General features: G+C 51.7%; 1 protein-coding gene across 3 annotated transcripts in view; it reads right to left on the bottom strand.

Moving 5' to 3' along the window:
- Positions 1-9,266: 9,266 nt before the first annotated feature.
- Positions 9,267-14,913, bottom strand: part of LRP5 (LDL receptor related protein 5) — a 142,954-nt gene continuing 137,307 nt past the window's right edge. For all 3 annotated transcript variants that reach the window (XM_024255552.3, XM_063728052.1, XM_063728053.1), the window contains exons 22-23: positions 12,001-12,098; positions 9,267-9,733 (exon numbers count right to left, since the gene is read on the bottom strand). In XM_024255552.3, coding sequence (XP_024111320.1) covers positions 9,472-9,733; positions 12,001-12,098 — 360 coding nt within the window. In that variant the 3' untranslated portion in view covers positions 9,267-9,471. The remainder of the gene's footprint in view (positions 9,734-12,000; positions 12,099-14,913) is intronic.

The following is a 14,913-nucleotide window of genomic DNA, read 5'->3' on the forward strand; positions in this document are numbered from 1 at the left end:
GAGCCGAGATTTCGCCACTGTACTCCAGACTGGGTGGAAGAGCGGAACTCTGTCTAAAAAAAAAAAAAAAAAAACAAGAAGTTCAACTTGAAGGGAAAAATGCCGTATTGTCTTTCCCTTTGTTATGTCACCAGGGCACAGTCCATCCCAGGCTGGCCCTGATCCACGGGCTGGAGCGGGGCTGTCCCAGAAGAGGACATGCCAGGAAGGGCTTGGCTGGTGTTCAGGAGCCCAGGCCAGGTCAAGAGGTGTTGAGGCTGGACGGGAGAGGCCAGCTAGGGGCTCATGTAGGATATGAGGGGTCGGCCCATTTCAACATGGAAACTGAGCTGTTCTGCTTCTCTTCCTCTTCTTCAGTGCATTCAGATTCAATCCCGCTTGGGAAGCGGGTATTTCCCTTCCTATAAAGGATGGTTGGGAGCCTGAGTGTTGGGAGAAAGTGAAGCCGCTGAGTTGCTAACAACTAGGGCTGCCGTCGAGCCTATGGGGAAAGAGAGAAGAGGACATTTGGTGGGAGAGAGATGAAGGTGTGGCACTCTGGGAGAGGACCACAGAAAAGGGGACAGCAAGGGGGTTCCCCAGTGGCATCTGAAGGTGTGGCCCAACCAGGAGGTCCAGAGGCTGCCAGCCGAGTGGCCCAGGAGAGGGAACCTCACAGGGGCTGAGTGGGATCCAAGCCCTAGCCACCGTCCTAACCACCCACATTTCTCAGGAACAAGACCTCCCACAGTGGCCTCCCCGGCAGTGGAAACAGCCAAACTGGCAACATGGACTTTCTTCAACTGCCCGGGCGATGCTGCCTCAGTGCCTCAGGGCAGGCAGGAAGCTCCCACACCCGTTCTGAAATGAGGGGTTGGAGGAAGGCTGAGCTGAGCAAAGGACCCCTCTCTGCTCTGGTTGGTGGGGAGGGAGCCCATTATACAAGAGACCCCTCAGGGCTCAGTGAGGGGTGACAGAGACTTGGGGAGTAGTGGCTGTCACTGCAGAGGTGAGAGGGTTTGGAGAGAAGGTACGTGCCTTTTTGGCCGCATTGAGGAGCACCTGGTAGCCGGTTAGTAACGCTTATTGGATAAAGAAATGATTAAACGGATGCAAAAAAAAAATGTTGGCTTTGCTTCTTTTTACCCAAACCTCAGTTCCCTCAACTACATTCTGGGGACACCACCTACCTGGCTGGACTGTTGTGCAGTTTAAATAAGCCAGGTTCACTTCACCTCCTCCTTTAAGACACAGCTCAGACACTGCCTCCTCCAAGAAGCCCCCTCTGCCTTCCCGTGTGAATATGACGCCCCTGTGGGCTCTAGGGTATCTTAGAACAATGCTTCCTCATGGCTTTGGAACCCCACTGTCTCCTGGATTTGGAGCAAATACAGGGGAAGAGCCACACCTGACTAATCTCTGGGTCTCCCAGCACATAAGTGGCATAAGGGCAAGGCTGTGCCCACTGCAGGCACTTACTGAAGGATGTACTTGGCAGAGAGTAGGCAGCCGGGGGGTGAGTCCCTCACTCTCCCCAGCTGACTGCGTGGGCAGGAAAGGCGGGCTCAGGAGACCCAGCCTCCCTGGGCTGTTACCACCTCTGTACATCAGGCCCTATTGATCAAGGGTTCAATTTTTGGGGTCCTGTCGGGAGGCCAGGAGACTCACTCCAGGCACTTCTTCCAGGTCTTTGTGTTGGGGTGTGTGTGTGTGTGTGTGTGTGTGTGTGTGTGTGTTTTGTTTGTTTGTTTTATTTTATTTTATTTATTTTGAGACGGAGTCTCGCTCTGTTACCCAGGCTGGAGGGCGGTGGCGCGATCACGGCTCACTGCAAGCTCCGCCTCCCGGGTTCACGCCATTCTCCTGCCTCAGCCTTCCTGAGTAGCTGGATTACAAGCGCCCGCCACCATGCCTGGCTAATTATTTTGTTTTTTTTAGTAGAGACAGGGTTTCGGCCACGTTGCCCAGCTGGTCTTGAATTCCTGGCCTCAAGTGATCCGCCCGCCTCAGCCTCCCAAAGTGCTGGGATTACAGGCGTGAGCCACCGCGCCCGCCCAGCCTAGGTGTATATGAGACTTGTTTCACTCTGTCCTCAAGCTGGAGTGCAGTGGCGCGATTTCGGTGCACTGCAATCTCCACCTCCCTGTTCAAGCTATTCTCCTGCCTCAGCCTCCCGAGTAGCTGGGATTGCAGGCACGTGCCACCACACCCAGCTAATTTTTGTATTTTTAGTAGAGACGGGCTTTCACCACGTGGGACAGGATGGTCTCGATCTCCTGACCTCGTGATCCGCCCGCCTCGGCCTCCGAAAGTGCTGGGATTACAGGCGTGAGCCACCGCGCCCAGCCATGATGTTTTGATACAGGCATATAATGTATAATAATCACATCAGGGTAAATGATGTAACCATCACATCAAGCATTCATCCTTTCTTTGTGTTACAAAAAAAAAAAAATCTAATTATACTTTCTTATTTATTCTATTTTTTTTTCTTTTTTTTCTTTTTGAGACGGAGTCTCCCTCAGTCGCCCAGGCTGGAGCGCAGTGGTGCGATCTCAGTTCACTGCAAGCTCCGCCTCCTGGGTTCACACCGTTCTCCTGCCTCAGCCTCCCGAGTAGCTGGGATTACAGGCGCACGCCACCGCGACCGGCTAATTTTTTTTTTTGGATTTTTAGTAGAGACGGTGTTTCACCGTGTTAGCCAGGATGGTCTCGATTTCCTGACCTCGTGATCCGCCCATCTCGGCCTCCCAAAGTGCCGGGATTACAGGCATGAGCCACCGCGCCCGGCCTGTTTATTCTTAAATGTACAATAAATTATTGCTGACTCCAGTCACCCTGCTGTGCTACCAAATATGGATCTTCTTCATTCTATCTAACTGTATTTCTGTACCCGTTAACCATCCCTGCTCCACCTCACCCCCCAAACCCACTACCCTTCTCAGCCTCTGGTAACCATCCTTCTACTCTCTATCTCCGTGAGTTCAATTGTTTTAATTTTTAGTTCCCCGGCCGGACACGGTGGCTCACGCCTGTAATCCCAGCACTTCGGGAGGCCGAGGCGGGTGGATCACGAGGTCAGGAGTTTGAGACCAGCCTGGCCAACATGGTGAAACCCCATCTCTACTAAAAACACAAAAATTAGCTGGGCGTGGTGGTGGGCACTTGTAGTCCCAGCTACTTGGGAGGCTGAGGCAGGAGAATGGCTTGAAACTGGGAGGCAGAGGTTGCAATGAGCCAAGATTGCGCCACTGCACTCCAGTCTGGGTGACAGAGTAAGATTCCATCTCGAAAAAAAAAAAGTTTAGCTCCCACAAATAAGTGAGAACATGTGAAGTTTCTCCTTCTGTGCCTGGCTTGTTTCACTTAACATAATGACCTCCAGTTCCATCCATGTTGTTGCTTTGTTATAAATGACAGGATCTTGGTCAGGCACAGTGGCTCATGCCTGTAATCCCAGCACTTTGGGAGGCTGAGGTGGACTGATCATGAGGTCAAGAGATCAAGACCATCCTGGCCAACATGGTGAAACCCCGTCTCTACAAAAAATACAAAAATTAGCTGGGCATGGTGACACACACCTGTAATCCCAGCTACTCGGGAGGCTAAGGCAGGAGAATCGCTTGAACCCGGGAAGCGGAAGTTGTGGTGAGCCGAGATCGTGCTCCAGCCTGGCAACAGAGCAAGACTCCGTCAAACAACAAACAAACAAACAAAAAACAAATGACAGGATCTCCTTTTTTTTTCTTTTTTGAGATGGAGTCTCGCTCTGTGGCCCAGGCTAGAGTGCAATGCGCCATCTCGGCTCAGTGTAATTCCACCTCCCAGGTTCAAGCGATTCTTTTGCCTTAGCCTCTTGAGTAGCTGGGATTACAGGTGTGTGTCACCAAGCCCAGCTAATTTTTGTATTTTAGTAGCGACGGGGTTTCACCATGTTGGCCAAGCTGGTCTCGAACTCCTGACCTCAGGTGATCCACCTGCCCCGGCCTCCCAAAGTGCTGTGATTGCAGGCGTGAGCCACCACGCCCAGCCCTTCCTTTACAATTTGGACGCCCTCTAATTCTTTCTCTTGTCTGATTGCTCTAGCTAGGACTTCCAGTACTATGTTGAACAACACTGGTGAAAAGTGGGCATCCTTGTCATGTTCCAGATCTCAGAGGAAAGGCTTTTGGTTTTTCCCCATTCAGTATGATATTAGCTGTAGGTCTGCCATATATGGCTTTTATTGTGTTGAGGTATGTTCCTTCTATACCCAGTTTTGGAGGGCTTTTATCATGAAGGGATGCTGAATTTTATCAAATGATTTTTCAGCACCAGTTGAAGTTATTATATGGTTTTTGTCCTTCATGCTATTGATATGATGGATCATATTGATTGATTCGTGTATGTTGAACCATCCTTGTATCCTTGGGATAAATCCCACTTGATCATGATGAAGACTCTTTTTAATGTGTTGTTTAATTCAGTTTGCTAGTATTCTGTTGAGAATTTTTGCATCAGTGTTCATAAGAGATATTAGTCTGTAATTGTTTTAATATGTCTTTGTCTGGTTTGGGTATCAGGATAGTACTGGCCTCGTAGAATGTGTTTGGAAGTATTCCCTCCTCCTCTATTTTTCAGAATAGTTTGAATAGGATTGGTATTAGTTCTTCTTTAAATGTTTGGTAAAATTCAGCAGTGAAGCCATTGGTTCTTGGGCTTTCTTTGTTGGGAAACATTTTATTTCAGCTTTCATCGCATTGCTTGTTATTGGTCTGTTCAGGTTTTTGTTATTTTAATTTTTTTGAGATGGAGTCTGGCTCTGTCACCCAGGCTGGAGTGCAGTGGCGCGACCTCAGCTCGCTGCAACCTCTGCCTCCCAGGTTCAAGTGATTCTCCTGCCTCAGCCTCCCGAGTAGCTGGCATTAGAGGCACCTGCCACCATGCCCGGCTAATTTTTATATATTTTTTAGTAGAGACTGGGTTTCACCATGTTGGCCAGGCTGGTCTCGAACTCCTGATCTCAGTCCTTCCAAAGTGCAGGGATTACAGGCATGAGCCACTGTGCCTAGCCTGTTCAGGTTTTTGGACTTCTTCATGGCTCAATCTTGATAGGTTGTATGTGTCTAGAAATTTACCCAGTTCTTCTAGGTTTTCCAGTTCATTAGCATATAGTTGCACATAGTTGCCTCTAATGATCCTTTGATTTTCTATGGTATCAGTGGCAATGCCTCCTTTTTAATCTCGGATTTTATTTATTTGGGTCTTCTCTCTTTCTTTCTTAGTCTGGCTAAAGGTTTGTTGATTTTGTTTATCCTTCAAAAAACAACTTTTTGTGTCATTGATTTTTGTATTGTTTCCTTCATTTCCATTTCATTTATTTCTGCTCTGGTCTTCGGTTTTTTGAGACAGAATCTCACTCCAGTTACCCAGCTAGAATGCAGAGTGCATTCATGACTCACTGCAGCCTCCACTTCCTGGGCTCAGCTGATTCTCCCACCTCAGCCTCCCAAGTAGCTGGGGCTACAGGCACACATCACCACATCCAGCCTATTTTTTTTTTTTTTCATATTTTTAGGAGAGATGGGGTTTTGCCATGTTGGCCAGACTGGTCTCAAACTCCTGAACAGCTAAGAGTTGAGCCACTGTGCCCGTGAGCCTGGCCTGCTCTGATCTTTATTATTTCTTTTCTTCTACTAATTTTGTGTTTGTTTTTCTCGTTTTTCTTTTCTTTTCTTTCTTTTTTTTTTTTTTATGACAGGGTCTCGCTCTGTCACCCAGGCTGGAGTGCAGTGGTGCCATCTTGGCTCACTGCAACCTCCACTTCCCGGATTCAAGCAATTCTCCTGCCTCAGCCTCCCAAGTAGCTGGGGATACAGGCACACATCACTACATCCAGCGTTTTTCTTTTTTTTTTGTATTTTTAGGAGAGATGGGGTTTTGCCATGTTGGTCAAGCTGGTCTGAAACTCCTGGCCTCAGGTGATCTGCCAGTCAGGCCTCCCAAAGGGCTGGGATTACAGGCGTGAGCCACCGTGCCCGGCCTGCTCTTGATTTTCTAGTTCTTTAACATGAATCATAGCCAGACATGGTGGCTCACACCTGTAATCCCAGCCCTTTGGGAGGCCAAGGTGGGATGCTCGAGCCTAGGAGTTTGAGACCAGCCTAAGCAACATAGCGGGACCCTGTCTCTACAAAAAGTACAAGAATTAGCTGGATGTGGTGATGTGCACCTATAGTCCCGTTTACTTGGGTGGCTGAGGCAGGAGGACCACTTGAGCCTGGGAGGTCAAGGCTGCAAAGAACTATGATTGTGCCACTGCACTCCAGCCTGGCCAACAGAGCAAGACCTTGTCTCAAAAAAAAAAAAAAAAAAAAAAAAAAGCGTCAGGTTGTTTGTTTGAAGTTTTTCTACTTTTTTGATGTAGGCGCTTATAGCTATAAACTTTCCTAGTAATACTGCTTTCACTGTATCCCATAGGTTTTGATATGTTGTTTCCATTCTCATGTTTCAAAAGATTTTAAAATTTCCTTCCCATTTTGTCGACTTGTTTTGTGGCCCAACACGTGATGTATGTTTGAGAATGGTTCATGTGCTGAGGAAAAGAATGTGTATTCTGCAGCTGCTGGATGAAATGTTCTGTAAATATCTATTAGGTCCATTTGGTCTGTAGTGTAGATTACGTCCTATGTTTCTCTGATTTTCTGTCTGGATGATCTGTCCAATGCTGAAAACGGGGTGTTGAAATCGCCAGCTATTATTGTATTGGGATCTCTCTCTTTAGCTCTAGTAATATTTGCTTTATATATCTGGGAGCTCCAGCATTGGGTGCATATGTATTTACAACTGTTATATTCCCTTGCTGAGTTGACCCCTTTATCATTATATAATAACCTGCTTTGTCTCTTTTTATAGTTTGTCTTGAAATCGATTCATTTTCTCTGATATAAGTTTAGCTACTCCTGCTTTTTGAGTTGTTTGCATGGAATATCTTTGTCAATTCCTTTATTTTTAGTCTATGTGGTTTTTTTGTTTTTTGTTTTTTCTTTGAGATGGAGTCTCACTCTGTCACCCAGGCTGGAGTGCAGTGGCACCATCTCAGCTCACTGCAAGCTCCGCCTTCTGGGTTCATGCCTTTCTCCTGCCTCAGCCTCCTGAGCAGCTGGGACTACAGGCGCCCGCCACCACGCCCGGCTAATTTTTTGTATTTTCAGTAGAGACGGGGTTTCACCATGTTAGCCAGGATGGTCTCAATCTCCTGACCTCGTGATCCACCTGCCTCAGCCTCCCAAAGTGCTGGGATTACAGGCGTGACCCACCGCACCTGGCCTAGTCTATGTGCGTTTTTATAGGTGAAGTGTGTTTCTTGTATGCAAGAGATGGTTGGGTCTTGTTTTTTGATCCATTCATCCACTCTTTTTTTTCTTGCGACAGGATCTCACTCTGTCGCCCAGGTGAGAGTGCAGTGGCGCAATCTCGGCTCACAGCAACCTCCGCTTCCCAGCCTCCAGTGATTCTCCTGCCTCAGCCTCCCGAGTAGCTGGGATTACAGGTGCGTGCCACTACCGCCTGGCTAATTTTTGTATTTTTAGTACAGATGGGGTTTCACCATGTTGGCCAGGCTGGTCTTAAAACTCGTGACCTCAAATGATCCATTCGCCTCGGCCTCCCAAAGTGTTGGAATTACAGGCGTGAGCCACCGCTCCCAGCCCACTCTGACTTTTGATTGCAGAGCTTAGCCTATTTACAGTCAATGTTATTATTGATAAGTAGGGACTTACTCCTGCCATTTTGTTTTCTGTTTGTTTTGTGGTCTTCCATTCCTTCTTTTAGTGAAAGTGATATTTGTATTTTTTATATATATATATTTTTTTGAGACAGAGTCTTGCTCTGTTGCCCAGGCTGGAGTGCAGTGGCACAATCTCGGCTCACTGCAGCCTCCACCTCCCAGGTTCAAGCGATTCTCCTGCCTCAGCCTCCCAAGTAGCTGGGATTACAGGCGCACACCACCACACCCGGCTAGTTTTTGTATTTTAGTAGTTGAGGTTTTGCCATGTTGGCCAGGCCGGTCTCAAACTCCTGGCCTCAAGTGATCCACCTGCCTCAGCCTCCCAAAGTGCTGGGATTACAGGCATGAGCCACTGCACCCAGCCTATATTTTGATTATTAAATGCACTGTCACCCAGCAACAAGCTTGACTGTTTTCTGACCTCCCTCCACCATGCTGAGGGGAGTGAGGCCCTTCTCCACTGATGCGATGTGCATTTTCTCCCTTCCCTCTGAAGATGGCTGTTCCTGCCTGGCCTTCAGGACACGAGGAGGACAGCTCAGCTTCCCCACCGAGAATGCCTAATTACTGTCTCCTTCCACGGATTGGGGACCCTGCAGAGGCAGTGACCAGGCCTTATCTGTCTTCTCCAGCACCGCAGGGATGGGCCCACAGCAGGCGTCAGGTGTGGCTTGCTGACTGTTCCTGTGAGGACCCAGGGATTCCCTCCCTGCCAGGGGCAAGTGCAGTGTGGCAGAGTGGACTCAGCAGCCCCATCCAGCGAGTCAACACACAGTCATGGGGCCCCTTGCCCTCAGGAAGAGCAGCAGCCTTGGGCCGGCACAGAGAGGTCAGATGGAAGCCAACACAGGTTCAGGAAGAGCCCAGAGCCCAGGCATATATTCTGCAGGGCCCAGTGAAAAATGAAGGCACAGTCCCCTTCTTAAAAATGACTAAGAGTCAGCTGGGTGCGGTGGCTCATGCCTATAATCCCAGCACTTGGGGAGGCCGAGGCGGGCAGATCATGAGGTCAAGAGATCGAGACCATCCTGGCCAACATGGTGAAACCCCATCTCTACTAAAAATACAAAAATTAGCTGGGCAGGTGTGGTGGCACACGCCTGTAATCCCAGCTACTTGGGAGGCTGAGGCAGGAGACTCACTTGAACCTGGGAATCGGAGCTTGCAGTGAGCTGAGATTGCGCCACTGCACTCCAGCCGGGTGACAGAGCGAGACTCTGCCTCAAAAAAAAAAAAAAAAAGACTAAGAATCTGAGGAAGACGAACAGCAACAGCGTGATCAAGCCCAGGGCCCTTTCTGACAGCACAGGCCACGCGCATATAAAGCCGGCCCGGCCTGCAGCTCAGAGATGCATCCCAGGGGACACATCCACCTCTGCCCAAGGCCCCAGCCCTTCCCTGCGGGAGCCGGATAGAGGGACGCCCGGGTGCAGGAGGAATCTCATGGTGGTCCGGGGGTCGGCATTCGCTCCACGGGGACACACAACTCAAATGCACACAGGGCACGAAAGAATGGCAGTTCGGTTTTACAAAATTAAGTTTATAAATATTTCTCCACTGTACAAAGTTCTCCCAACCCTGCCCACCCCATCACAGTTCACATTTCTCATGTTTTTAAAATCCCAATTATATTTATTTTTTAAATCATAAAATATATTTTTTTCTTTGTTCATATTTAAAACTATTTACAGGGGCACAGAGAAGCCGGAGTGGCCCAGCCTAGGTCAGGATGAGTCCGTGCAGGGGGACGGAGGGGGCGGGAAGAGATGGAAGTAGCTTCTCTCGGTGGCGGGCGAGGGCGGGCAGCTGTCCTCTGCCGACAGGTACTGGCTGTGGGGCGTGGGTGGGGGCGGGTAGGGGTCTGAGTCCGAGTTCAAATCCAGGTAGTATTTGCTGGCCTTCCAGCGGCTGGCGCTGTAGTCGCTGTCACACACGTCGGTGCTGCAGGGCGTCGTCGGGGGCGCCATTCCTCGAATGATGTAGGGCCTGAAAGGGACACACACAGAGGAGTGGGATTTGGTAGGCACATCCGCCCTGGTGGGCACAGCAGCCCTGGGGCTCTGAACGGGAAAGGCCTGTCCACTGGCCAGCTCCAGAAGAGGCAGGCCTGACTCTGGACCCACCCTGCTGTGTGGCCAGGGCTCATCACTTACCCTCTCTGAGCCTCAACAGTCCCACCTCTACCATGGGCATGCCCGCACCTGCCCTGCAGCCTGCCAAGCCTGGGCCCTGGCAAAGCTGCCTCTGAGGAGAACGAGGCCTCCAGAGCCTGCTAGCTGACCTTGGCCAGGAACTTCCTTGACTTCTTTGAGCTTTAGTTTCTCATCGATAAAAGTGGGGATGAAATAGTGCCCATTTCAAAAGTGAAGGATACATGAGATTCTGCCTGGAAAGTGCTAGAAACAGTGCCCGACAAAACAGGAGACTGGACAACTGTTCATCTAACACTGTTACTGTAAATGTTGGCAACTGATATGGTCTGGCTGTGTCCCCACCCAAATCTCATCTTGAATTGTACTCCCATAATTCCCACGTGCTGTGGGAGGGACCCAGTGGGAGATGATTGAATCATGGGGGTGGTTTCCCCCATATTGTTCTCGTGGTAGTGAATAAATCTCACTAGACTTGATGGTTTTACAAGGGGAAACCCCTTTTGCTTGGTTCTCATTGTCTCTTCCCTGAAGCCATGTAAGATGTGCCTTTGCTCCTCCTTGCCTTCGACCATGACTGTGAGGCCACCCCAGCCATGTGGAACTGTGAGTCCATTAAACCTCTTTCCTTTAGAATTACCCAGTCTCGGGTATGTCTTTATTAGCAGCGTGAGAACAGGCTAATACAGCAACCAATGGGCCCGGAACGCTTCCATCCTGAGTTCAAGCAACCTGACTCGCAAGATGGCTCCTGACCTCCCATCCTCCCAGAGGCTGCCTGCACCCAACTGTGGCCCAGAAACGCTGCATCCCACTGTGTGAGTCCAGACTCGGAAACGTGGTGTGTTTAGGAGCCCCCGTCCTGTCACAGAGGAGCTTGCAATGGGTGGGAAGCTACAGCCAACACCGGGTGTTGAGAAAAGTGCAGCAGGACAGGACTCTTCTTGGGGCCCAGATGCTGCGAGGTCAGACGGCAGGGAGAGAAGATGTGTCCGCGGTGGGGCCCAGAGCAGGACAGCATGAGCAAAGGCAGGAGGTGGGACGGGGGACTAGCGAGACTGGCCTGCCCGGTGTGGATGTGACCATTCTGGAGACAGTGGTCTGTAAGGCTGTGGGACAGATTGTGACAGTCTGATATAATACTGAGGCATCAGGGAGGTGGCCCTACCCGGAGCGGGGTGGAAATGGAGGCTGCAGTCTCGGCTCCCCAGCCGGGCCTGGGAGTTTGTGGAAATGGCCACTAGGTGGCAGGCGGCACCACACTCGGGAGGCCCTGCGGCTCCAGGGACCCAAGCAATGAGGAATGCGTGGTCCAGAGGTGTCCTGGCCCAGACCCAACCTATCCCACCCCTTCACCTCTGGGGGTGGGGCCCGGTGCAGCTGGTGGGTGGGCCATGTTGGCTGACACCACTGGGTTAAAGGTCAGGAGCACTCTGCCCATCCCAGGCTCTGATCCAGCCCCTGCGGAGACCAGCACACCTGGGTCCCCACTTCTCCACACTCTCAGTTGCCCCTCCCCAACCAGGGAGGTGGGGCCTGTGACCCCAACATGGGCAGCTCGGGGGCTGGTGTCCAGCAGAGCAGCCCCGTTGGCTTCCCGGGCTCAAACAGGCCACTGTGGCAAGTGAGCAGCCCGGACCATCCTGGTGACGTCACAGGATTAGAGGTCCACAGTGGGTGCTGCAGCAGCCTTCACAGACTTGTCCCATCCTAAGAGGACCGAGCCACCAAGAGGGGGCATCTCAATGGCTAGGGTTCCACAGCCAGACTCAAACACACAGTCAGACCCTGGAGCCCAAGCCCCCGGCCCCTCGACTCCACAGCCATTTCCCAGCTTAAAAGTAACCCCCACAGGAGCAACTTGAAGAGGAGCTCAGAACATGGAGTTCTGCTAGTTTCTGAACCCAACACGAAGTCCCCGCTGGGCTCGCCTGGGGAGACAGCCTAGTGTGGTTGGCAGAGAAGAGGGAGGCAGGGCTGGGCCCGGCACCTGCCCACTAGCACCCAGAACACCTCACCTCATCAGTGGCATGGGGATTAGGCCCCTCCACCACGGGCTGGCGGGAACCCAGTGGCCATGGAAGGCTGCAGGGAATGTCCTACCTGTATGGTCTCGCAGTGGCCGGAATGTTTGAAGAGTAGAACATGTCCATGTTGTACAGGGAGGGGTCCGTGGCTGGGGAGGGCGGCGGGTTCAGGATCTGAGGAGAGCCAAGCCAGGGTGACCTACAGCCTCGCCGGCCTGGGCATTCCTTCCTTCCTCCCACACCCCTCGGGCTTTCCTTGCAGGGAGGGCTTCTGGCCCCCCTGCTTCCCAGGACCCGTTCCTCTGGCCAGTTGGCAAAACCTGGGGACAGGAGGGGAGGCAGCAGCCACTGCCCTGAAGGTCGTCTCGGTGAAAGGCAAAAGGGAACCCAGGCACTTTTGGCCCAGATGCCCGCGCCCTTCCGAGTACCTGCCTTGTGACCAGATGCTGGGCTGTGAAGGCAGGGACGGGACTTCGGCCAGTCCCCTTTGTGGCCGGCCCCCAGCAGTGGGAGATGTCCCCACAGGCCCTGAGTGTCCTCCACACCAGTGAGCACCTCACCAGGCTCCTCAGGAACCTTCCCAGGAACTCTCCTTCTGACCTTTCCTCTTGCCCCCTCCTCCCTCCATCACACACAGTCTAACTCCTGCAGTGATGCCCTTGCTCCCAACACTCAGGGGCTCTGCGTCCCTGCTGAAGCCCTCACCCACACACAGAAGTCGCCACGCTGAGGGAGGGGCCGTGGCCCCACTCCAGACAAAGGCACCCCCTTCACAAGGGCCTGTGCTGGCACCAGCCCCAAAGCTGGGATAGTAAACAAACAAATTCACCACGTGAACGTGCCCTCCAGGTCCGGGCAGCATACAACCAGCCCTACAAAGGGAGGAAGGGACCAGGGGCTCTGGGCCCACACACCCACACAGGTCTGCACCTTCCACAAGTGCCACTGACAGCACCCCAACCCAACATGCAGCTTCCCAAAGGGTGCAGGGCTTATGTGGGTCTCCAAGGTCATCCTGGAAAGGATACAGCCAGATCCGAGCCCCTGCGGAGTAATGGGAACAGAACTGTCAGTTATGCCCGAGGGACTCAGTTCTCTCAGGCCCCCTAGGGTGGTAGGAGAACACCGCCTTTCACGCCAGACAGACCCGGGTGAAGTCCTGTTTTACCACCTTCCAGCTGCAGCAGGATCCCTGGGGAGGGAATTTACCTGTCTCAGCCTCAGTTTCTTCAACTTTAAAATGGGCTTGACCTAGCACTTTGGGAGGCCAAGGCAGGCAGATCACTTGAGGTCAGGAGTTCGAGACCAGCCTGGCCAACATGGTGAAACCTCGTCTCTACTAAAAGTACAAAAATTAGCCGGGTGTGGTGGCGGGCACCTGTAATCCCAGCTACTTGGGAGGCTGAGGTGGGAGAATCCCTTGAACCCTGGAAGCAGAGACTGCAGTGGGTCGAGATCACGCCACTGCACTCCAACCTGGGCAAGAGTGAGACTCTGTCTCAAAAAATAAATTTAAAATTAAATAAAATAATAAAGTAATAAAATGGGCTCGAGAAGGCCTGCTTCCTGGGGCTATCCTGATGGCTGGTGAGTAGCCTCTGGGGAGTGCCCGGGCCCTTCCCCTGCCCTTTAGGAAGCCGCACTGGGCCCTGCTCTTTCTGGGGAGGGTCCTCTTTGGCCCAGAGAGCCAGCCTGGGTATTCCTCAGGATTTGACCCCAACGTCAGGAGGGCACGAGACTGGGGGCGCTGGGAAAGGTGCTTCAAAGCAAAGAGCAAGCAGGGAGGCAGCAGAGAGGGCTTCCTGCAGCTGCCCAAGCCCCAGCCTATGGGGTCTGTTTCCACCTCTTCCCGTGAACTTGACCAGACCTGGTTTCTCTCCTACATCCCAAGGCAGAGTTTGAGATTCTGCCCAAATCTGCACTGGGCAGATTTCTGGCAAGATCAACCAGTGCAGCGCCTCGGCAACGTCTCAGATGTCCAGTGAACCATGGCCAGGCCCTCTTAAAAGAGGACTGGATCTCAGCCCAGGGTGGGGGGTGGGGAGGCCCTACCTCGGCTCATCTGCTATTCCTGTGTTGTTGTTGTTGTTTTGACTGAGTCTCGCTCTTGTTGCCCAGGCTGGAGTACAATGGCACGATCATGGCTCACTACAACCTCTGCCTCCCAGGTTCAAGCGATTCTCCTGCCTCAGCCTCTCGAGTAGCTGGGATTACAGGCATGCGCCACCACACCCAGCTAATTTTTTTGTATTTTTAGTAGAGATGGGGTTTCACTATGTTGGCCAGGCTGTTCTCGAACTCCTGACCTCAGGTGATCCACCCGCCTTGGCCTCCCAAAGTGCTGGGATGACAGGTGTGAGCCACTATGCCTAGCCTATTCCTGCATTCTTAAGAGTTCTCTGCACATCTCACTGTTCAATTCCTGCTATTCCAGTCCCTGGTAATAAGCCTGTAGACGGAACTTTCTCTGTTCAAATTCTCATAGAGTTTCTGCCTCCTGATAGACCCCGACTACTTCACGCCACCCAGAAGCCATCAGCAAAGAAACAAGCTGGATGCCCGCCTTGCTCATCAAATCTAATTACATCCCAGAAGAATTAAAGATGTGAACGTAAAACGAAAGGAGGAGGACGTTAAGAAAGAGAGTGTGGGCTGGGCACGGTGGCTCATGTCTGTAATCCCAGCACTTTGGGAGGCCGAGGTGGGTGGATCACCTGAGGTCGCAAGTTTGAGACCAGCCTGACCAACATGGAGAAACCCCGTCTCTACTAAAGATACAAAATTAGCCGGGTGTGGTGGCACATGCCTGTAATCCCAGCTACTCGGGAGGCTAAGGCCGGAGAATCGCTTGAACCCAGGAGGCGAAGGTTGCAGTGAGCCAAGATCGCGCCATTGCACTCCAGCCTGGGCAACAAGAGCGAAACTCCGTCTCGAAGAAAAAAAAAAAAAAAAAAAAGAGTGTGTGAAAATAAGTTGTTTTTTATGATCA

The sequence above is a fragment of the Pongo abelii genome, chromosome 9, assembly GCF_028885655.2.
Source record: "Pongo abelii isolate AG06213 chromosome 9, NHGRI_mPonAbe1-v2.0_pri, whole genome shotgun sequence".
NCBI lineage: Eukaryota > Metazoa > Chordata > Mammalia > Primates > Hominidae > Pongo > Pongo abelii.